This window comes from Ascaphus truei, chromosome 2 (assembly GCF_040206685.1).
Source record: "Ascaphus truei isolate aAscTru1 chromosome 2, aAscTru1.hap1, whole genome shotgun sequence".
Lineage (NCBI taxonomy): Eukaryota > Metazoa > Chordata > Amphibia > Anura > Ascaphidae > Ascaphus > Ascaphus truei.
This window is the reverse complement of record NC_134484.1, coordinates 250,431,463-250,456,784: the sequence shown is the minus strand read 5'-3', so window position 1 is coordinate 250,456,784 and position 25,322 is coordinate 250,431,463. Positions and strand designations below refer to the sequence as shown.

Below are 25,322 nucleotides of genomic sequence, written 5' to 3'. Positions count from 1 at the left end.
CGGGAGCCACAGTGTTCGCGCCCCCCTCTCCAATGACTCTGCGTCAAATGACATTGCGGGTCATGTGATGTCACGTGAACCGCCGCGTCATTTAACGCGTGTTTGATGGCGACGCGTGATGTCACATTACCCCATGGTGTCATTTGACGCCGCATTGCTATGGCAATGTGTCACCGTAGACCCGACTGGCAGCAGGTAAGTGAGTTACAGAGTCCTCACGCCTCCCCCAGCATTTAATATAAATGCCATGGGGAAGAGCACAGGGCCTCTACTGCCCGTGCCCCCACCCACCCTAGAAATTCTCCCGCCCCCCATGGTGGCCGCGCCCCCAGTTTGCGCATTGCTGGTCTAATGTTTTCCTTCTTCCTCTGCCATGTGTCATTATGACATATTACTACACTGCCCTGTTATAGATCAACTCCTCTGCTTTTTGTTGCTGTTCTTTTGCAAATTGCAAACTGTCACATTATGTTGCATATTTATATATCTATTATTGTGTATATATATATATATATATATATATATATATATATATATATATATATATATACTACTATTGATAATTGCAGTAAATTTATACTCCTAAGTTATGTTCAGGAGCTGGAAGTGCTTGTACAAGAGATAGGTTTTATGTATATGTATATATATACATTTTTCCAATATGAAACTGTGAATTTATGACTCTCTCCCGGATATTTGCATATTTCATATTTGCAATCTTATCCCAACAAGTTGTCCTCTGTTAAAACTGGTGGAACACCATTGTACTAATATGTGGGTTCTATTGAGATACACATTTATCTCATATGTCTTTTCTAATTAACTTATGTGAATGTTTTATAAGTAGGTTCTAGTTTCTATTTTTTAGCATTGCAATTGATTTTCATTTGTTCAATATTAGTCATTGTTGATACCATTTAGGATTCGTGTTTAGTCCTTTTTATTCTTTATTTCCCTGAATAAGTATATTTTTGTTTTTTTTAGTACTATTAGTGCACTCTATGAGTTCCAACAATGTTCGTGTAGGGTATATTTCCCCATTGGTGTGATCAGACAAACATACTTTTTTGAAGAAGTCGCTGCAGAGTGACGAAACGCGTCTAAAGAAGCAGTGTAATTATTTTGGGACTGTTTGATCGTGGCCGGATCACGTCCCAGGCTGCCAAAGGCTGGGAGGGCTGGCTGCTTAGTGGATCAGAAGACCAGGGTTTTGCCGCCAATTACCAGCCGTTCGTGAAGCCCCTTGGAGGCACTGCTGGAATTTGTTTCCGGATTCTACAAACTGGCTGCAGATATAAAGCTTGGACTTCCATTGAGGATTCATTCGATTGGCGGTGACAATATTTTAAATACCTGGGCATATGGTTTGACTCCCACTTTGCATTCGGGATGCACATTGATACCCTGACATCCAAAACCTATGCCAAACTAGGTGTACTTTACAGGAACAAATCCTCCCTAAGTCTGCTGGTCAGAATGTGTATCGCACAGCAGATGCTAATGCCAATTATGGACTATGGAGAAGTAGTATATGGCTCGGCACCCCAAACTTACCTTAGCAAACTTGACACCCTCTACAATTCAATACGCCGTTTTGTTCTCCAATGCAACTACAACACACATCACTGCGAAATGCTCAAAGAACTAAATTGGTCATCACTTGACTCTAGGCGCAATGTTCACCTTTCCTGTCTTGCCTTCAAATACTTTCTGGGCAAGCTACCCGCCTATCTGAACAAGCTCCTCACCCCTACCACATGCAGCACTTATCATCTGAGATGAGACTCCAAAAGACTGTTCATGGTCCCAAGGCTCAACAAAGTATCCGGCCGCTTCTCCTTCTCTTACCGTGCACCCAAAACTGGAACAACCTACCGGAGACTCTCACATCCACCACCAGTTTAATTTCTTTCAAAACTAAGGCTGTCTCACATTTTAATCTGGTCTGTAACTGTTACATACGCCTATAATATATATTATCTTTAACTGTGCATGCAATGTCTTGTATATTATGTATGCCCTATTCATTTATGTAACTGTATTTGTAACCATGTATTATTTGTCTTAACTCTATGCCCAGGACATACTTGAAAACGAGAGGTAACTCTCAATGTATTACTTCCTGGTAATTTTTTTTATATATAAATAAATAAATAAATATTGTTCACTAATGCTTGCCTTTATTCTCCCTTTGTGAGTGAGCCTATTTCCTCCCTTCCTATTTCCTTTATTAAATGTGAAACAATTTGCGCTATGGGCCGTGTGCTTTATTTCTTTTTTCGTCTTAGATTCAAATTTGGATGTGGTTCATCCCTCTGAAAGCTGCCTACACCCTACAACAGAAAGCGTTTTCTACAAACTGGACATTTAAGGGACTGGTTTATCTCTCCGTTTCATGTTATTTGTGTTGTCTGTCTATTTGTGCATAGTGCTGTACAATGAAGTATCTAGACAATCATTTTGCATTTATAAACAGGTATTGAATTTAGAAAAAACAGGATATTCAGCGCTCGTGCTGTGTGATGGTGTGGATGTTCCCTTTGCAGCATGTACATAAAGCGTCTCCCCAGAAACTCTCAAATCTAGGTGAACCCCCCTTAGAAAGGGGGGGAGGCACCCTGAAAAACAAGATAATAAAAAATGCACAAATGCGCACCAGGGATTAGTGGAAGGTAATTTATTAAAAATACACAAAAACTGAGGGGATCCAACCCCACCTCAGAACAGCTGTGCAGCTGGACGGCTAAGTACTACCAAGGAGAACACCTAATGGTGACTAAACCCTAAGCTGCACAGTATACAAATACAGTAACATTTATATAAAAAACATGAAAGAAAAAAACAAACATGAAAACAACCTATCAACAGATTTGTATAGAAACCGCCATAGGGTTGGGCACTGGCAAGGGGAAATGGACACTCACACTGAGACAGTCAGCAGACTCGCGGTGGCTGCACAGAATCCGGATCTCAGCACCGCGGAGATGGATAAAACCGCTGCTGTCTCCTGCAGGCTCCGTCTCAGCTTACCAGCATACACGCGCAGGATGACCTGTCGTGACCTCTACGCGTTTCGTACCAAGTACTTCGTCAGGAAGTTTATTCTTACCTTTACCCGGTCTCGGCCGCGACAGTAACCGGGCGCGCGCCGGGGTGTCCCGTGCGCGCGCCGAAGCCTCGGAGGAGCGGTCCTCCGATCGGGGCTTCCCCCTCCCCTCTCCAGGTCCGCCGGGTCCCCCGGAACCCCCCACCGCCGTCCCCCACATCGCGGGACACCAGGTCTCCCTCTGGGAGCCCTGGGCACGCGTGCATGGGGCGCAGGCACCCGATGAAGCGTGACCGCGCATCGGTGACGCGCGGCACGCCGAGGGGATTTGGAACTAGCCAACGAAGAATTAAACGTGAGACGTATCCCTGTCTTTCAGGCCCCACTGAACCGGGTTGTTTCAGATCGAATAGTAATAATAACAATAACAAAAATCTAATAGACCAACAAAAAAAAGGGGGGTGGCGGGGAGGTTTGGGAGGGATAGGGTGGGGTAGGGACAAGAGAGGGGCTCCAGTCTGTGCCGGAGGACTTCTCATTTTCTCCTGATAGATCTCTTTTTGATTCGCATCCCCCTGGTCTTATCGCCTCTGTGGGCTTTCTGTCTATGTGTCTGTGTAGTCATCTCGAGTTGGAATCCCGCTCCCAAAGGAGAACGCATCTACATCTATCATAGCCAGATTGTGGTCCTCTCGACCACATTAATATCTGTCTGCGCCAACCAAGGCGTCCACACTTTGAGATAGTTAGTGCCAGTGTCGTTAACTAAACTTGTCAACTTTTCCATCTGGCAGATAAAAAAAATTAGATTCCGAATCTTTGGGATACTTGGAATGTCGGGGTGTTTCCATAGTGGTGCGATCTCACTCCGTTTAGCTATTGCAAAATGTGCTATTAATTTATTGTTTGCTTTGGATAGGCCCGTTAGTGGTCTGTTCAAGAGGAATAGCCTTGGGTGTGGGGGAATGGTGAGGTCAAAGGTCCTCTGTATCCAATTTCTGATTTCTTCCCACAGTGGGGAGATCCGCGGGCAGGACCACAGCATATGTAACAGATCGGCTGATCCTCCGCACTGTCTGGGGCACAGCGAGGAGGATCCTGGCACGAACTTGGCTAATTTCATTGGGGTGTGGTACCACCGCATTAAGACCTTATATGCGTTCTCCTTTAGTGTGGTGCATATGGAGATTTTTGCCGTGGCCAGGAATATAGCGTTCCACTCTTTGTCTTCTAAGGTCTCTCCCAGATCCCTTTCCCACTGGGTCCTAAATGATGGTGGATGTTGTCTAGAACTCGCAGAATCAACTACTTCTCTGTACAGTTGTGATGTGAGTCCCTCTGTGTCGGTCTCTGCCAGACAGAGCTTTTCAAATGTCGCCAGGGGGGGTATGGGGCAAATTTGTTATAAAATGCTCAGAGCTGGAGGTATCTAAAAAATTCTGAATGGGGGATATCTTTTTCTAATCTGACGTGGTCAAAAGTTTTAATCTTTCTATTGTAACCCTCCAGATCTTTGATCCGTGTATAGCCTGTTTGTTTCCAAATTGACGCATATCCCCCTAGTAGGCTTGGGATTGTTCCAAATTAGGGACATTGAAGAATTACCCGTTGTGAGGGAGTATTTAGTCTTATAAGCCTCCCAGACAGCTCCTTTACTTTTATAACGATTTTTTAAATAATATTTTTATACCTTTTGGAATATAATTAACTTTAGTTGGATGTTTTCTTTTTTTCAACGGAATTATGTGTTCTTTTGATATGTGCACTGGATGTCCTATTTTAAAAACAAATGTTCTATATAAATCCACTGTCAGTATTTATTTATGCTACTCTGTAAAATATACTACTTACTTACCTTAGAGATCTCTTTACTATTGTTGATTAATAGTAGATAATTAGTCAATCAATTTTCTAATGTGGTTAGTTTTCTAGTCATATGAGATCATATGTTTACCCTATATACATACATACATAAATGGCTGTTATTACTTCCCTAGACTAGAGACTTACTGTAGGCCCTAATTATATATGAACAAGTCATTATTTTCAGAGACAAATTAGTTAAGCTTTTGACCAAAGGCAACATTCTAGGCAAATTAGAAGACAATGAGTATAAGTTTTTATTAAAAGAGAAACCTCGAATGCCAAAATTTTATTTCCTGCCCAAGATACACAAAGACAGTATTCACCCACCAGGAAGGCCAATAATCTCTGGCATTTATTCCCTAACATCGAATCTATAGGAATTTGTTGATAGCTTCTTCCAGAAGTATGTTAAAAACTTTGCAGGACCATATGTCACATGGCATAGGTACATAGACAACATTTTTTTTATTTGGAGAGGAGGGAAAGAGATTCTTAATGAATTTGCTTTCTTTATAAACACAAATAGCTTAAAACTCAAATTTACATCCAAAGTAAGTGAAACTGAAATTAGTTTCCTGGATCTCTCCATATACGTAGAGGATAATAGTCTGAAGACCAATAAATATTTCAAACCAGTAGACTGTAAGAATTTTATATCACAATCCAGCTGCCACCATCCTATATGGAAAGAGAATATCCACTTCAGACAATACAGAAGACTAAAAATAAATTGTACAGACGAAAATGTTTTTCTACAACAATCTGAAACCCTCGCAAAAAGATTTATAGAACAAGATTATACAAAGCACAAAATAGAGGAAGCACTTCAAAAGACAAAAATATTTTAGATAGATAAGGTTTTTTAAAGGTCGGAAGAAATAAAAATATGAATATCTGTGAAGTTCCTTTCATTATACAATATACAGTAATAAGGAAGCCCGTAAAGTAAAAAAAAAGATTTTAAACAAACACTGGTATAGTTTAAAGAATGACCCTGTTTTAAATCATTTTATTTTACAAAAAACAAATTAGTTTTTTACCAATGCTCCAAATCTGAAAAACAAACTGACACAATGTGTCAAAGCATTTCCTTATGTACCATCAATCAGATCTTAAAAGTGTAAGCTATATGGTATAGACTATAGAACATGTTTTGCCCCAGTGGAGAGGAGGAGATCGTAATACAGTATTGAACTCTTGAACGAGAGACCTTTTGGATCCATCAGTTAAAAACCTTGGCACTTTTGGGGTTAAATATACAGATCAAAATGATAGCCTTTCTGGTATAATTCCTCCATTACTTTTATGCTGTTTCTTTATATTTTTATACCTTTTGGCATGTCATTTTATATTACATTTGATAATAAAATGCTTTTTTTTTTAGTTCTTTTAGGAATGGAGTTTATGTCCATATTTCTTTGTTTCATTGTTTGTAATTCTTGTCTTTTTGTTTTTTTTTCTTCCCCTTTGATATTAACTTTAGTTGCATTTTTTCTTTTCATTCATCGTAATTATGTGTTCTTTTACTTGATATGTGCAGAGGACGTCATATTTAAAAAAAAATGTTCTATATAGATCCACTGTCAGTATTTGATTTATGCTACCTTGTTAAATATAATACTGTAGCTACTTATCTTAGTGATCTCTTTACTATTGTTTATTAATAGTAGTTAAGTCATAAATCAATTTTCTAATGTGTTAGTTTTCTAGTCCTATGAGATCATATTTTAGCCTATACAGTACACATAAAATGTCTGTTATTACATCCCTAGACTAGAGACTTATGCCCTAATTATATATGATTATCTCCCAATTTTGGGAATGAATGCACCTTTTCTTAAATCTGGTTCAGTTCCTATATTTTATCTTTTGTGTATTTAACAAAAGAATACAGTATGTCTATTTGTAATTGAAACCTTTCTCATTTTCAATTACAATATATGAGAGAGATTCTAGAGATTAAATACATATACACTTTTTGTAGACAAGTTTTCAATCCTTCAATCAGGATTTGTTATATTTTGATACATAGTTTTTCTTTCGTACCTTTTTTATAAAATGGAAATATTGCTATGTGTTTCGCTAATGTTGATATCTTTTTTAATGATCGGGACATGGTTCAGTTTTATTATATCATCACCTCGGGTCCAATGAAAGAGCACACATGGGTATTTAAAGATAGTCTGGAATATGGGATGAATTACTCCTGAAGCAGCCGCCTGGTTGCAGTGAAACGCATGTAGTTGAGACTCATCCGACTGCATCCAGGGAGCAGAGAGAAGACGTGCACGCTTCTTGTGAGCAGAAATCTGCGAATCAGACCCAGAAGTGCAGAGAGATGCCAGACAGACGCTAACGTTCGAGCATTCGAGCTAGGTGGTGAGAATGGAGTCTCCTAAGATCTGTCAAGAATATGTTTTAAAGACTGGATACTTTGTGAATGTATTTCCACCAGAATGCCATTGATATAAAGTTTGTTTTTATTGGTCTGCACTATTTTGTCTTTTCTCTATCTTCAGATACCAGACTATCAAGTTATTGCCACAGTTTTGGAAGGGCTTTTTGATCCTCTGGTAATATGTGAGTACCTTACTGTACTTATTCAGAATAAAGACAAAGAGAGGGTGATAGCAAAATCACCCAAAGATCCCTATTTACTGCACTCAGTATTATTTCTTAAGATAATTGGGCTAAATAGTCCACCAGATATAAATATCAAAAGGTAATTAGGTACAAACTACATATAGTAACAGCTTCCATCACTGTAGGAGGACAGGTACTAATAAAAACCATCTATTTGGCCAAAAATTCAAATATAAGACATTGATGCACAAAAAGTAAATATATACATCGTGTTGGATTTAAAATAACAACCCCAGTAAAAAAAAAGTGGTAGATTGGTGCTATTTAGATGTTGGTTGTAATCATGAATAATAGTAGTTTAAGCTCAATTGGCTAATGTTATACATATATACTTAGCAACCCAGGATCGTCCATTAATAGGTGACACAAATGTATAGAATCGAACACTTTATAGTGAACAAGTTGGTTATATTGATTATATGGCTACTTCCACTGCAATATTGGAATAATAATTAATGAATTCTAGTGTGTATTAATAGAGCACAGTCAGTCTCAAATAAACAATCTTATAGAGACATGTTTCCTTTTACTCTATTACACAGCATACAGCTCACATCTGTGTATCTCTCAATATGTAATCTTCTTCAATGAGGTTGCGGTGTAGCATATATGGTTAACAAATCACACAGCACGGAGCAAAATATTGTGCTATATAGAGAATAACCCTGTATGCTCTTGTTAAACTGCAGATAAGTAAATAAACACAGATGTATAGCCCACAATAAGCTGTTGGACTCATATGAATCAATCGTCATACAACCAGTATCACCGAAGACGATCCGTCCCACTTCCTCCTAAATGTCAAAGCGATGACATCACACCCGACATATGTTTCGCGCTGCGGGTACACGCTTCTTCAAGGAAGGAGTAGGCTTACCTTACTTATTCACCCAATTCCCAGAGATCCTACAGCTTGTAGTACATACTACACTGTGTGTTGTCATTTTCTTCTTGTTCTTTTTGGGTACCATTTTGCACTCCCCTGTCTGGATAATGAATGGTTGGAGAAGACTTGGTGGAACAGTTCTTTTCAGGGGTTTGTGCTGCATTAACATTATATCTATTTTTGTCTATATCATGCACTAATACATTATATTATATTTTCTTACATTTAATACAACTACACATGGTTCACTAATTATGTTTATATCACATTACTTTGTTATATTACACTTTATTTACACTTTAATATATACCACTTGTGCCTTTGAGGAAGACATGTTTCTTTTTTTGTTCACTGTGCTGGTGGGGTGGGAGCATCATTTGTAACACTGTTTGCACAAGATGAAACAGTGGGATGTTGCGAACACTGTAACAAGGATGCGTATTACTACAGAGAATGTATAAGGGAGTCAGGATTGCTTTCACTAGAGAAATGGAAGCAGAAGGGAAATATAATTATGATCAATATACAGCACCTTTCTTTTGACTATTTTCAAGTTAAATCGTTTTACATTATACTGTAAGCATAACAAAGGGAAGGTCCTATTTGTAAGAAGGAAGAAAGAGGCTAGGTGCACTCACTAGATCTAAATAACTGCCTCGGGTGCACAGAGATCATCCCCCGTCGGGGAGACCTATAATGCAGGACACATCCAGCAAGAAGGAACCAGTACTCCAGAGGTCTTCATACAAGTTATTTTTGTATGAATACCTCTGGAGTGCTGGTTGCTTTTTGCTTTTGGAGGATGTTTCCTGCTATTTGTAAGAAATAAAAAAAATTTAAGAAATAAGTTTAGGTTTGTAAAAAAAAAAAAAAGAACTTGTGATAGACCCTCAAGTAAAACAACACCACTAATTATGGTAAATTATGGCAGTGCAGTTCTAGTTATATATTACATGGTAGCTTATTCAAGTCACCCCGGGAGCCATAGTAAAGCATAGCTTTAAGGGATCATGACAATGCTAAGTGTGGAGTGGAGTGGATCAGGGGGGGGGGGGTTAAGGATGTGCTGATTGAAGGGGTGTATGGAGCAGCAGGATTGGTAGAGAAGGGAAGTGGGAGGGGATGAGGAAGATAGTCACAGGACTAGGATATTCCTGGCAGTTGGGCAAGAAGAGCATGCAGAGAACGTACCAACCACCCTGTCTTGTTGATGCAGTTTGAATGATTGTTAAAATATAAAATGATAAAGTGGAAGATAGATGACATGCTCAGGCAGAATGGAGGTTGCCACCGCTGGGTGTTGGTCTTTGCTAATTGGGAGGAGGGGGAGGAAGGAGAATCCATATGTGGCAGTGTTTAATTGGGATTTTGAAGGTCGTTTCTCTTTCGGCAAGGTCCCAGGAGTGATATTTAGTCACACCCAATAGTACTCCTCCGGACACAAACATATGTCATATGAGGTATTTGGTGTTTGGGGTTAGAGCTTGCAGGGATAGTGTATATATATCCCTCTACGAGGACCGAAATGTTGGCGGCCCTGTGTTCACAATACACATTTTTTTGACTATTACTGCGGTGTGCTGTCTTTTGTCATCAGGATTTTCCTGGTTACTACATGTCTATATGCTTAATATGGGACAAGCATCTGCCTTCTTACAAACTTGAGTGCAAATCTCCATACCAATGACTATATATATATATAGTTAAAAGTTAAATGGTTATAAGTTGGCAGGGACTAACAGTCTGAGGATGTAAACTCAGTGTTTAACAATGTTGTAATGTTAATAAATTGCTGTGACTGTTTGCACCAAATGGTAACATAGTCCGTGTGTTTATTTACAAAAGGGGGTGTAAAATAACAAAGGAGTTTCGTAATCAACAATGCACAACTGTCACGGGAGACCAGGGTTAATAACATCTTTTATACCGGGATCATTTGATTAAGAAAGACAAGGAGGTAAAATCAACTGTAATTTATTCCACAAAAAGACATACACACAATGTAACACAGGTTGCACTGAAAACACACTTACTGGGATCTGGGCTAACGAAATAAACTTTCTTGGAACTAAATGTTAACATCTGAAGTCTGTAGGAGACCTTTCCAATGACCAGGAGGTACTCACAAAAGTCCTTGAATGCAATTCAGCATGCAATACCAGCCACAACCGCTACATCTTGTTTCAGAACTTGGCCCCTGAAAATCCCTGAAGCCGGCTTGCGTCTATTTCTCACAAAGCATCTTTTTCATATCTTGAATTTGCCACTGATGGTTTGGCGGTTGGAATCTGAGGTCCTGATTGGCTGCAATATAGGTTATAGGTTTTGGAGTCCCATTCAGAAATTACTATAACCAATCAGCACGTGGGAATTCTCCTGCCAGCCTATCACCAATTTACCAGTATACGGAAGCTGGGCAGGCACCGATTTTGATTCTGCCAAGGGGCATGTGCCAACCTGGCACCTCTGCCTCTTAGCATATCGAGCCCACCCGCTGTCCTAGCTCCACAGAGTCTGGGGCTGGGCAAATGTTCTCTAGATGGACCTTTGTTAGACCAGGATGGGGGTACTCAAGGCTAACTACAGTACTCCTCCTGTTCTAACACCTGGGCATCCCTGAGGCTTTCAACTCTGGGTCCTGAGCAGACTCAGTGGTGCCAAGCCTGGCAGCCATCTGGTCTCTCGGAACCATGGACTTGGAAATCTCACAGTCACATATACATCTGTACAAGCATATATACTTATCAAATATAACCTTTAATAAAATATACTTTGACTCTGTACTTTGTGTTAAAAGTGTCTAAGTCTCCTGGTCTGGTGTAAGGGATAGAATAAGAATATATATTCCCTACTCTTACTAGCCTCATCCCTGCCACACTGTCAAAACCTGACTTTATCTTTATACACAAATAAAATCCTCACAGCTTTATCACATAGCAGGTGCACCCCCTGAACCCCTTTACCATGTTCAGGGTTACTTGGGCATGAACTGGGCATCCCACCATATGCTGGGGACCCCGGGACTGTTCTGGGGATACTTGATCCCTGGTGCCCTTTTTACCTTTCCTATTTGTGCTGAAGCAGGGAACCCTGGCGGTTAGTCGCAAGAACGTTCCCAGGGTAGGATTTTGCCGGAGCACTGGCTTCAATGTGCCCGAGAATCTTACCTGATTCCTGGGTACATCCTTTGGGTATCCCATAACTTGGGAACCCCGCTACATAGCCACAATCTGATTGAAGTTTCTCTGCAAAACCCACCCTAAAACTCATAGCCTAGCAAGCTCCAATGGCCAGCACTCCTGGAAAGGTAAAAACACAAAAATGCTGTATTGTCGCATAATTTACACACAGTCACATTGATGCACATATGACAGTCAGGTCCAAGAGCTGACACTAGGACCTTCAAACACGAATTAGGGGAAACCAAGTGGGCTTAACCTTTATGATTTAGCCTGGTTACCCCCTCACTGTCACAACAACTCATGGTTTTTAACTCATTTGCTGCCAGAGGGGCCTGCAACGCATTAATTAGTAAATATGCTCCCCCTCAGAGAAGAGTATGGAGACAGTCGGCAGTCAAGACATTAAAGGGAGTAAGAGCGGTGTGAGGGGTCTCATTCAGAAACATGGACCCCCTGCAGCACAATCGTAGCAGATATTGTCCCAGCAAAAGTCTGCGGCACAGAGGACAGTAAGTCTTGCTACATTTGTAAGTAAAGTGTGTAAATTCCCTGGTTTTGCACCAAACTTGTCTTGATATGTACATTAAGCCCTGGAGTCTCCTCATGAAAACGGGAAGTCTGGCATTTATGCAATTTGCTCAGTTGTAAAGTGTGGTCCATACGGGATGTTTTTTCTTAACGTTGTGGTTCCGCCTAGGGTTTTTTTTCTAGGTGAGATGCAGGGATGTCTCAGCAGTGGAACTGCATTCATTTCAGCTTGATGGATCCGTCCCATAGTGTATTCCATGTCATATACTCAATGGAACCATTTTGAGAATGTAATAAGAAGAATTCCATTACATGTAAATTGGACGGGCTGCTAAGACAACATGACCTTTATTCATAGCTTTTAATAGCTACAGTATGTTTCTGTGGGGTCCACTCAAATAAATACCCATTACCAAGCTTTCATGGCTATCACACTTTAGTGATCATACACCTTTTTGTCTCATCGTCTATTGCCATAAAATAAAAATAATATTGGGTGCCTTTTGTGATTCTTTATCAGAACTCTATGGTAGTTCCATGCTGATTTTCATTGGAAGTATTAATCTAGAAAAATAGCTAATGACTTCTGATCTCCAGTGAAGTTACAAAAGCAGGGTTTTGTTACCATAAATAAAGTGAAAATCTTTCATTAAAAAAAAGAAGTCAAAATGAAGGGAGAAAATCGATGCAAAAAGGCAGATCAATATTCTGTTGAAAGTATTGTCCCCTGTCTCATTTTACAAGATCCAATGTCAGATGTTCGTTTTAGTTAGTTTCATTATTAGTTTTATTTTATATTAATGTTACTATTATTTCTGAGTAATTTGATGCAGTTTGCTCTTTTCCATTTTATTTTTGTGTTACTGTAACTTTTAAACGCACTGTGTCCCCCCCAACCCAGTCACAATAGGAATCTTCCACAGAAATACTAATAGAGTAAATTGCAGAAGAATGCAGTGTTTTAAAGAGCTACAATACTGTGTTTATCGCCTGTTAAGGTCCTTTTCACTCTTGCCTTTTACATTTTATGCAGAGGTACTATTTCAGCCAGTAGCTGTTACATCCCTTGGGATCAGAGAAAGCAAGACAGCCAAAATCACTGCCAACATTTCTTTATTCACCAGAAGAGCAGTATGCCAGGGCTTTAATAACATGGTGGTGTTCACATTAGCATTGGCTTACAGGGAAACTGTAGACACTAATGAATTCATACACTGAATGTCTTAAAGATTTCTTTAGCAGTGATCTTTCAATGTAATCCTGAAAGCACTGAAGGCTAACACACATATCCTACTTGAAATATATTTTAATTCCGAAGGAGGTACAGCAAATGCATCATTTATAATAAAGAAAATTAACTAGGATGCATCTGCAAATGAAAGACATTAAGTGGGGGGGGGGAGGGAGAGTTTACTAAGCAGTTGTCTGGAATGTTCTCTGTCTTCCAGTGCCACAAGTTGCCTTCCAGTTATTGCATTACTTCGTGACTGCTGGTAGATGCGCTGGGACCCACAATATTCATTGCAGAAACAGGGTGGAGAAGACGTGGTATTAACGCCATGTTTACTAAGCAGTGGTAGACACACCGCCATCCCCAGAATGTCTGCTTTATTTTACAATGTGTTTATGTTAAATAAATGAACTAAACTAAATAAACTACTTTTAATGTGTAATACATTATACTTGTATTGCATTTTAAATAAACCATAGCCTTTTCTATATTAACGTGTAACATATGAAAACGTTTTAAATGTAGTGTGTTACAATAACACCTGTATGCTTACTAAATGTAAAGTGTGCTATACGGTAAAAATGCACTGTACAAAGGCACATTTTACATTTATGAAGCGTACTTAATCAGTGTGTTAAATAAAACGCCATGTGAAATGAGAATGTTTGTTACATAAAATATTAGGCCTTAATATAATTTTTTTACATTAATTCTATGGTGCAAGGTACTGTAGTTTTTTCCAAGCGTCTATATGAAGCAGGAGGTCTAGAAAGTACCTTTCGAACATGGTGCAGCTAGAAGATTTCTTCCAGATGTGAATATTTCCAGTCTGATATATCACTTCTTCCAGACCATACTGCATCTACTGAAATGGCCCTAATCTCTGCTTAGCAAATCTCCCCCTATATATTTGTATTTTCATGAAATAGAACACGGTAGTAAATGGAATCGGCTGAATCAATGTCTCACAAAGCTAGCCCAATAGATAGTAACAGAGATGTACAGTGCACACTTTCAGAGGATGCTGAACTTAAACAAATATTCATACCATCTACTATATAAAACGAAAGTATAGCTGTACCAGGGAAACAACGACAAATCATGGATTTGCAACAGTATAGTCCAGATTTACTAAGCAGTGCTATTTCATTAAAGAACTCCTGGCAACAGAAGATAACTTATTGCCTCTCCAAGTAAATAGGCAGTAAGGTGTTTTCTAGACATTATGGAATTACACTGCCTAATAAATTCTTGCAGGGCCATATGGCTTAGTACATTCCTTCTGATGCCAGAAAGTGTCTTCTGGAACTGCACGGCTTTGTAAATATGGTATGGGCAGTAACTTTAGTCAGCATTCTTGTGCCATTTGGCACCACAATGTGGGAGTTTTTGTTAGTGGGTTGGTTGGTCTGTGAAATGTGCAGTCATAAAAACAAAAATGGGAAGGCATTAACAGAAGGATTTGGCAAACATCAATCTTACTGTACATAAACTTTTGACGTAAATGTATTATTGGGTTCTGATCTGTTTCTATAGTATGTGTTATGTATTATAAATGGATAGTTATGCTAAAAACATGCACCAGTGACAATGTTATTTACCTGTTACAGTATAAAAAAGATCAATAGGGACAATGTTACTTACCAGGCCATTGCATGTTGAAAGCGCTACTGATGAATTCTCATGGGATAGCAATGTTCCTTGGTAAAAGCAGAAGTCTTGTGATGAGTATGTCTGTACAGATTTTATCTTTCCATCACCAAGAGTCTGTATTGTAAATCCAGGTGCCAGAAGACTATCAGAAACCTTTAATTCCAAGTGCAAGTCCTGTCCAAATCCATGAAACATCAGATGAAATGGATCCGTCTCAATTCTGTCTGCCGATCTTTTTCTTCTGTGGTTGTGGCTAATGTCTTGTGTGACATACTTCCCATCTTTATCCACTTCATATGCCACCACAATATCATATTCTGTGAAAGTTAATACATGTTGAACATGTTAAAATTGACAGATTTCACCCCAAATTAAGTTTAACAAAATTAAGATGAAAGTGACCAGTTAAGTTGTACATCTAAGTGAAGGTATTGACTGAGGGCTAATCTGAATCTATTGTCCCATGTTATTTTATACCAGGAAGTTTAGTTTTTTTCAGGTGTAGTAAAGTAACAAAAGAAGGAGAAGGAGGAGTAGGTAGTATCATACATTTTATTATACCAATAGATAGTTGATGTTACAAGGTTCTTCACCAGGTGTGGAAAAGTACAGTAACAAAAGGTATGTACTGTATACAGTGTAGCAGAGAGATGTTATCTACAGAAGTTAAAATAGATATCTAGAGGAAGTGAGATTTTGTCAGGGTGGATGCTGTGGCCGGTTAGACTTTCTCTCACTTACAAAGGTCCAAGGAAGTTTCAGAGGAGCAAGTAGTATTACAGAAGATTCTCTTTCAAAGGGAATAGTAAAAGGGATTGCACCTTGAAAAATATATATTAAAGTTTAAGTGACCAATGAGGGAGAATGCCGTGTGATGATATCACGGCTTTGGTAAATGTAGATTAAGAACCATAATCACTAAGCGGTGCTATTCCATAAAACACCTTCCAGCAACAGAAGACACCTTATCGCCCATGCAAGTGAATGGACCATAAGGGGTTTTCCAGCGTTTGAGGATGCATTGTGGAATTGCAATGCTTTTTAAATATGAGCCTAGATCCCAGTCAGCTCCTTGTAAATCTAACGGCCAGAGATTTGTGGCTGTGTGAACTATGTTTTCCCTGAAGAAGATACGCTTTTGAAACTTTAGGAAATTGAGGTGGGCAAACTTTTGCAAACTTACGGAAGTTAAATTTGGAAAAAAAAAAAGGGTTTCTTGAAAACACAAACAAGTTCCAATAATAATACATTTTTAAAAAAATAACAAGTTTGAAAAATGAAAAAACAGGATAGGTAGCGCTAACTAGACTATAATGAGTGGGTATGTGACTGGTTAAAAATAAAATATTAAATACACACAAGTGTGATACTAGAACAATGAACCTTATATATTGTAATACAAAGATATAAGTGGCTGCCTCTGATACCACTCTGACCCCCTGGTCAGAGAGACACTAGATGTACAAAGAATACGTATCTGTGGCGCCTGACATATAGATATATGTAAAAAAGGATATGTACAGCCAAGACTGGTGGATGTGCAGATCTCAGGATGTCTCCAAATGGTGATATTTGTGCTTAAAAAGAACAAATAGAGTGCATAGCATAATATTGTGTGATAAACATGACAAACATAACATATAACAAACAGCTTGGCTGTACATATCCTTTTTTACATATATCTATATGTCAGGCGCCACAGATACGCATAAGTTTGAAAAATGGTCAAAGCTCTATAAAAAAAATTTTAAAGGGGCCAAAAATAACAAAACTTCTAAAAAAAAAAAAACCTTGAAAGATACGAAGGTACAAATGTTTTGAAAATAGATTATTTGACAAATTTGTAAAACATAGAGTAAGAATTTTATAAGAAAAATGTTAGTAAGAGGCTTGGAAAACATTTAATTCTAAACAAGTAGGCTTCCAAAGAAAAAAAAAATCATCATCTATTAGGAATATTCTATTAAGGTAGATATACATTAGGCACCAAAAATGTTCTCCTGATGGTAAATGTTTAATAAATTTCAGTTCTGGTATAATTACTTAAAAAAGGGGAAAGGACTGGATACAAGCTTTCAGGTTTATTAGTAAAGTACAAATAGTTACAGCTGTTCTGGAAAACAGATCATCATACTAAAACACTGCAGTCATAGTCTGACCAATCAAATGAGCACATGGCATGAGCACATTGAAAATTCTTACATTTGAAATGGTAAGAATGGTCAAATCATATCCTCTTAATTTTAAGAGGCATTAAGTAAGAGATGATCCTATTTTCAATGCATTCCCTATCTCTCCCATCTACAGTCTCAAATCTTTTCCAGCTCTCTGGCTTTTTCTTTATCAGCAGTTCAGTAATTGTGACTAGTGATGACAAAAGCAAAGAAGCGTTGACACATCTGATGTAGAACTGATAAATCCTCACTAGATACACAATGACATCTTCATTGTGACAGATGCTTGCAAAGCATTGGCCCCTGATGCAAAAATAACTGTTGCTGTGCCAGTGGAAATACTGTCTCAGCACCAATGTCAAAAGACAGCACCCATAATGTATATGAAGTGCAAAAATGATTGGTATTTGCCTATTTGTCACTTTAGATTCCAAACAGTGTCCTCTCAAAATGCTGCAATTTCTATTTGACAATTGATTTCTTTCCACAGTCTATTTCCTAATCTCCATTTGGCATCAGTACATTTATAGGTTCAACACTACACAAAGGGGTTCATTATGGTTAAAGACAGTTTGGGCACATGATATAATATGTTCAATATAATATATATTCAATGTATTCAACATTTTTGCAACTACTGTTTTAACTGTTTTGTATGCACACAAACAAAAAATGTAAAAAGAACATTCTAAGAGTGAGTAATTTAATTAATTCAATAACCAACATTGTCTATGTGAAGCCACTATTTTGGTGTGCCAATATAATGAAACCTTTGTTGTGATCATTTTTTTATATTAATATTATATACCTAATTCCAGTTAAGTAATACAATGAGGAAACAGATACCTTACTAAATCAATATTTGATCATTGATTTCTTGCTTATTGAAAGAGAATTGAATAAGGCCAATGTAACAATAATTTGTATTGTTAAATAGCCCTTAACATCCTTCTGACCTTCAAGAATGTCAAACAGGAGGAACTTCCCTTTCATTAGTAGGTTCTCTACAGATCATTAGTTATCAAGTTATAGGTCATCAATGGCAAGTGATCTAATGTACCGTAATCCCCTAAGAGTAATTTGAATGAGTTTCTTCTATAATTAAAAGGTTTCAAGTATCCAACAATATACTAGAATATATTTATCTTTGGAGGGAATAAAGGCAAAAAGCTGGTTAAAACATTTGGTTATGTGCCTCACTACCTGCATACATAATCTATCATTATGAATTTGTGAAGGTATTCTCTGGCCATGTATCTACAAGTCACCCCATGGCCTCCTTCATCTTGTATAACATGTTAAATGATGGCTTGCATGTGTATTTTCTGTATAGATCTGTAATGCCCACATTATGGTGCTGATAAATTAGCATAGCTTTTAACCAATCTACTGCTATATGACTAATAGATGGGCTCAGGCATGTACCAGGGGTTATCTGAGGCCATTTTAAGTTGCCCACCACTAATCCAGGACAAAGGTACTGTATTATGAAAATGTATGCATTTTTAATTGAAGACCGCAGCTGAATCCATCCCATACTTAAATACTTTATATCTCAACCTCACCCTGTAGAACAAAGGAAAAACATAGGGCAGGTATCAACTGGTTTCTGGACTCACCAATATATTGTTCCATAAATGTGTGGTTGCTGTTAGTTCTGAAAGAGAAAGGTCTAGACATGCCCAAAATGTAAAGCATCTTTAGTGGGAAAAGAATCTATGTAAATGTTTACAGCTTAAACAATATTGTGGTCTACTTTGTATGTCTTTTGTTCCTGTACACTACAGTATATCCATGGTAATTGTGAGTGATGTAGAATTAAATAAGAACATGAGATTACAATATGCAAACTAACGATACACTTTTGCCCAGAAAGCGATAGAAGTTGTTAATGCCTCGTTAACGCAAATAAAATGCACTAAACGACTGTTCAATAGTGCTACTGGTAACCAACACATACATGGTAACAAAACACTTTGCGTTTTCATCTGTACATCTGTTAACACTGCTGTCAGTGATATCTTTAGTATGTTAAAACTAGTTGATGGGTGATTATTAAATATTCTTTAAATCCTAAATATATTGTATACATTTAAGGGATTATTTATTAAACTGTGATAGATCTGATTTGGGAATTATCACATAGAAACTTCCATTGTAGTCAACATTTTTGTGCGATAGTGTCCCCCGATCTCACTATTACAGTTCAATGAATAACTCCCATATTGTCTATTCGCTTGAGCAATTACCATAATGATATAATATTCTGGAAATGTTTATAATCCAGTCAAGCAAAAAAAATGTTTGGCTTACTAGATCACAACACATCCTTTGTACCTCTTCCAGGCTGGCAACGCCTGACCTCACTCTGTTTCCTCTATCTGAGAAAGTAGAACTTCCAAGATGAAAGGTTAGGGTAGATTTTCACAGGCAATGACCCATATTTACTAAGTGGTGCTATATCATATAACAGAGATGGTAGGAGTACAAAAACTCCTCAGCGATGCTATATCATGCGATAACATAACTGTTTTTGACAGAAATATATATGGTGTGGTGGGTTGGGGTTCTGAGCCTGCAGGAGTTGTGTGTGGTTGTAAATTTTATTTGGTAAACAATTGTTTGAAGGTCTGTGACCTCTCTTCCCTGGTTTTAAGCTCACTCATCCCACTGGTAGATGGCAGGTCATGTGATGCAACTGTGAATGACCAGTCTATTGAGACATTTCTCCCTAATTACAGAGGTTAAGAGAGCGTTTGCAGGTAGTGTTAGGACCTATCAAAAGGGTTTACCTTGGTGTGGTTACAGGCTTTGAATACTTTGGCCAGGAATTGCACAAAATGACCCTTACTCTTGAGAAGACAGATAAGTATTTAAATATATAATTTGACATGTTGGATTTAGCATTGGGGCTTTTTGTCTTTTGTTGTATACATGAGGTCATGATCCCAGTAACACTCCTTTTGACACAAATATATATGGTGTGGTGGGTTTGTGTTCTGAGTTTTCAGGGGATTGGATGTGTGTTTATATCATAAGACACATTCAGGACCTGAACGACAACTTATCCATAAATCCAGACTTGGCTTGTATCACATCATCCCGGCCATCACATCTTCCTGGCCATTAAATTAGAATTGAGTAAACAATATACTCTCCATTTCAGAGCAAAAAATGTGGAGGAAATCTCTTAAGAATCATTTAAAAATCCTTACACTTGTCACCTTTTTTTTGGAAAATTGCCATGATTTAATCCATGCAATATATCACTGCCATTAGTTCAGTATGCACCTTAAGCGGTGCGAAGCCATAAGGTAGCTCATGGTCCTTTCAAAAAAATTAGGTGTAAGGTGCCTTATTGCTTAGCATTGCTCAGCAAACATAGTTCATGATCTCTTAAACATTACAATATCACTCATTTTGGTTATATGAGTCAGAAACTGTACTTTTAACTTACCTTGCAAAAAATACTGTTGATGATGCTCACATTGGCTGGATGAGATCACTTTTGTTTTCTTTATTTGTATCACATTAGCCAACTGTAAAATTGGCTCAGAAATACATTTCAGAGCAAGATGGGAAGTGACTTTAGGATAATGACAAGAATGTTTATACAATGTAATTTGTGATGCAACTCAGTACTCAAACTGACTGCTAACGACATGTACAGTTCCTTGCGTATGGATTATATTTAGGAAATCATTTAAGGGATGCATGATTTTAACAGAAGCATGTAGCTTAAATCTTTTTCAGAAAACAATGTACTGTACTGTATTCATTCTGTTTGTTTCTTTACTTAGTGCTTATAAGCCCATGGGTTGTGAGGGGAAGCAAAAAGGTAGCTTGTGCTGAATTCAATTGGAGGTTCTGTGTAAAGATGTGCTAATCTGTTGAAATGTGCTTCTCTACAGTTTTGAGTGCAAAACCAGCAAATAATGAATAATTACTTTTGAAGCACCAACAAAAATGAGTGGAAAAGCCCAAATTGTTAAAATGTTGCTATTTTGCTTTTTTTTTAAAACTGGTTAAATAGCAGCCCTAGTTAAGACTAGACTTGTACAAATACATACCCAATATTGTCTAAGTGTTGCTTGAAAAGCAATATCATGGAATACTGCAAAGCAAAATACCAGAAAAAGTGCAGTTCAATTGATGCTGAGATATTTAATACTGCATCTCTAATGTACAGTATTTTGCACCTTTTTTGCCTGTGCATATCAGCTTTTAGTGTGTGTGTGTGTGTGTGTGTGTGTGTGTGTGTGTGTGTGTGTGTGTGTATATATATATATATATATATATATATATATATATATATATATATATATATATATATATATATATATATATATATATATATAGTGCAGCATTACACTTTACTTCTGTTTGTTATGATGTCATATGTCAAATTCTAGAAAATAATCTACAGTCAATTATTGTAGGTTGTGATCATTTATGTTGGTCTCCACAACATGATTACAACCTGCAACAAGTCTATGTATAATGACAAAACCATTCTGTTGTATCAACACATTTTAATAGTATCATTCTAAAAATACATATACATGTAGCGCCCTCTAGTGTATCTGATTCTTTTCACATCACTGTATATCCTCTTCGTTTTACATCTTGCACCATTGGAAACGCAGTGGATACAGAGAACCCACCAATTTAACTTGTTCTCACCCAGCGCCATTGTGATAGAGGTGCTGCAAATCTATAACTAGAAGTAGGATGCCAAGTCAGTAACAACTTAACAGTGTTGAATGTGATCAACTGAACTAATCTCGTAATCTAAGCTCTAATAATGTGAGCAAATTATTATTACCACTAATAATATTATTACAATGATGAATAGGATGCAGCTCAACATCATAATATAAAAAAAAAAATAGTCAGCAATAGAATATGTTTGCACCAATGCACAAATTTATATTTCTGCAGAAGTCACTAGTTAACTGGAGTTGCATAATATCAATCATATCAAATGATTTAGATCTACTTCAACAGCATTTACTTTAGATGTGGGCGTTTTCCAGATATTGAAGGGTTATAGCGAGGATCATTGAGTATACAGTATTTGGGCACACCTTCCAGAACAAGTAAATAATGTCTATTGTGTTACAGTGTGGTTGTGTGGTGTATGTATGGCCATTAATAGGTAGATAAGCAGGACCTGAATTTCCCTTTTCACAGCATGATCCCAGTCAGCAGCGCTTTATGTTAACTGCTTGGCTGCTGGACGAGTGTGTGTGGGACATTGCCTTTGTCATTGAATACTCCATACACATAGAGTTTGGCTAATTTGTATTACTAGCTACACTATATCACAACATGTTGCTGATTTTCCACATGTTAATGATAATGCTTTACCAGTACAACACAGAATATCACAGCACATCATTCCACCATAGACCACAGAACAACCCATATACTGTATGTATAGAAAGAGGAGTGCAACACTAAGTCCAACATAATTGTGATCCCATTACAAAACAAAGTAATCCAAACTAGTCAATTGAAATCTGTTTGTTTGTATACTCATATATCTTTATATTGATAGGTGACTGTGTGCACGTGTGTATGTATGTATGTATATATATATATATATATATATATATATATATATATATATATATTCATTCTCCCAAAGGAGATAATTACAAAGTTAATGGTAGTAGTGCAAATTCCAATACAAAACATATTATACTGTAAGATACTAAATGTGATGCAATTTTCATTCAATGTAATTCATATTTTATTAATCAATGCAGCAATGAAGCATGTCAAGTCAAATAAAAAAAAGTCTTCTAGATTAAGGGTCATATGAAATATGTCATATAACCCATCAGTGTGTTTAAACTTGCATTGAATTTTCTTCTACCAGAAACCTGCAGTCCTAAGAGATCACAGGACTCAATGTTTACCCTTCAAGAAGCTGTCAAAAAAGGTTAGTCTTTTTGTGTGTGACACTTGCAAGAGTCACAGAGAATAATTGATCACATCTATGCATCTTTACACCATCACCTTTCCTCCTGCCCAAGGCAAATCTTTTTCCCTGTGATGAATTTGAAAATAGGTGTTGATTTGAAAGGAATGAACAACAAAACCTGCGTATAGTTACTCACCACTGTTTTTAGTGAAGTCCAATATATCATAGTGTAGTGCCAGAAAGGGTGAGCTTTGGCTTCCAGCTGCTACTGTTCTCCTTAAAGCAGCAAATACAGGTGCACTCTGGAAATGATTTGCACAAGTTTCACAATTAAAAAAAATAAAGAAGAAAGAAAGAAAAGAAAATGTATTCCTTTGACATTTTGTCACACCCCAAATCCTAACAAGTACAAGAAAAGGAAACATCTCATATCAAACTCACCTTATATAGAACAGATGCTAGTAGCAGCCACCTGATGCCACTTCTTAAATCCATATCTTCACTGTCTTCATGCAATACTGTCCAGGGAAATCATAAGCTGTCTTCTTCTTTTTAACAGTGCACTTATATGTCTTGCATTTGTATTCCAGGCATCAATGTTTTTTCCTCAGTTTCAAAAGTTAAATACCAACACATAGTATCAGTTTATTTTTATACTGGACTTCTTGGCACTTTACTAGTTAGTGTTAAACTTGTTAATGCTTAAATATTTATTTATATAACACGTGGACACGTTTTATTTCCTTCTAAATTGCAATCTGTATTGGTGGTGATGATCCTGCAATGCAAACAGAGGTCCTGATAATGTGGTTGTTGGCAGTGTACAGTGCAAGAGGATAGGCAGGTAGCAGCAAGCTTCCTTGTGACTGTCTTGGTGTCTGTCTGGAATTGGGATTGTTCTCATTCCCTCTTTTTGCTCTCCAAGCACCATGTGTTTCTCTGCAGCAGCCTTTCCCAACTCTTCCTTTACTAATCCTGGCCAGCCGGCTTCTGTTGCTGACTGACAGTGCCCTAAAGCCAATCACTGTGCCTGCATTGTACAGTGGGCTGGAGTTCTGTGCTCTGTAGTCCTAGACTTACTTTAACTCTTGACGGCCTCTCCTGCAGTCAAATATATACAGTATATATGAAGAAGATACCTTTGAGGTATTGAAATATCAGTTATATGATATTTAAAATGATAAAGAACTCCCCAGTTGCTCTGGACCAAGGTTTCAGCTTGGTTAAACTCTACTGGAAAATGTTTAAAAAGTCACATTGCAGCCGTCTCTTTAAAGACTTACAAATTATTATTGTTCATAATTTTGCAAGCATATATAACAGCTGTACCATATATATATATTTAACATTACCTTAGCTTACAAGTGAGTAAAGTGCGAGTGTGCGCAACTTTCCTTTCTGTGTTTGCAAACATTTTCATGAGTTTTAAAATGTTACGTTTTGGAAGGTTTTTCTCCAACCTTAACAGGGTTTTAAAAAAAAAAAAAAACATGAAATCAGTCATAGATGCTGCTGGGGTCTGCAAAATTTCACAGCACTGAGAGATCCAGACCCTTTGCAGAAGTCTGTCCCATCAGCACAGTAACCACTACGCTTTTTGGTTAATTTTGCACCCAAGTTATTTTGCATAGTAAGAGTTTAATAGACTTGACATAAGATTGACCAAATTACCGTCTCATATTCCTGCAGCTCCTCATTTGAATGCCTTCTCTTCCCAGAGCTGCCTAACTCTCAGGCACACTGCCCATAGAAAACAAATTGACAGGCTGGTGGATGTATCACAGTATTGACACAGTTCAGTAACCTTTCACCTCTGGAGTTAGCGTGAATATTGGAATGCCACTTCACATTATCTAGTGTGACCACAGCTTCCATGGCCTTTCACAATCTTCCCTCGCTAACGGTTTACACATTTTGAGTTAGTGAAAATTTTTAGTATGAATGATTTCTGGTGTGTTCTCTGTTTAGCAGCGTAAGGAACACTAGTATAATGTTCCCCAATATATGATTTTATATATGTATATATATAAAAATACCAAAAAGCAGGCACACCTCAGGGAACATATGAGTCAAAGTTTGGCAAGTGTACGTATCATAATACATGAAATAAAAATTATTATACTTCACCCAAACACATCGTGTGATGAAGATTACACAGCACTGCATGGTGAGTAGTCAAGTGAC

The 25,322-nt window shown here is 37.7% G+C and overlaps 1 protein-coding gene across 2 annotated transcripts in view; it reads right to left on the bottom strand.

The window, feature by feature from the left end:
- Positions 1-24,131, bottom strand: part of ADAMTS16 (ADAM metallopeptidase with thrombospondin type 1 motif 16) — a 228,314-nt gene extending 204,183 nt beyond the window's left edge. Inside the window, exons 1-3 of one of the 2 annotated variants that reach the window (XM_075586023.1) lie at positions 23,580-24,131; positions 23,335-23,440; positions 15,027-15,352 (exon numbers count right to left, since the gene is read on the bottom strand). In XM_075586023.1, the coding sequence (XP_075442138.1) occupies positions 15,027-15,352; positions 23,335-23,440; positions 23,580-23,633 (486 nt within the window). In that variant the 5' untranslated portion in view covers positions 23,634-24,131. The remainder of the gene's footprint in view (positions 1-15,026; positions 15,353-23,334; positions 23,441-23,579) is intronic. The other variant, XM_075586024.1, reaches the window with a different exon arrangement.
- Between the last annotated feature and the right edge of the window lie 1,191 nt (positions 24,132-25,322).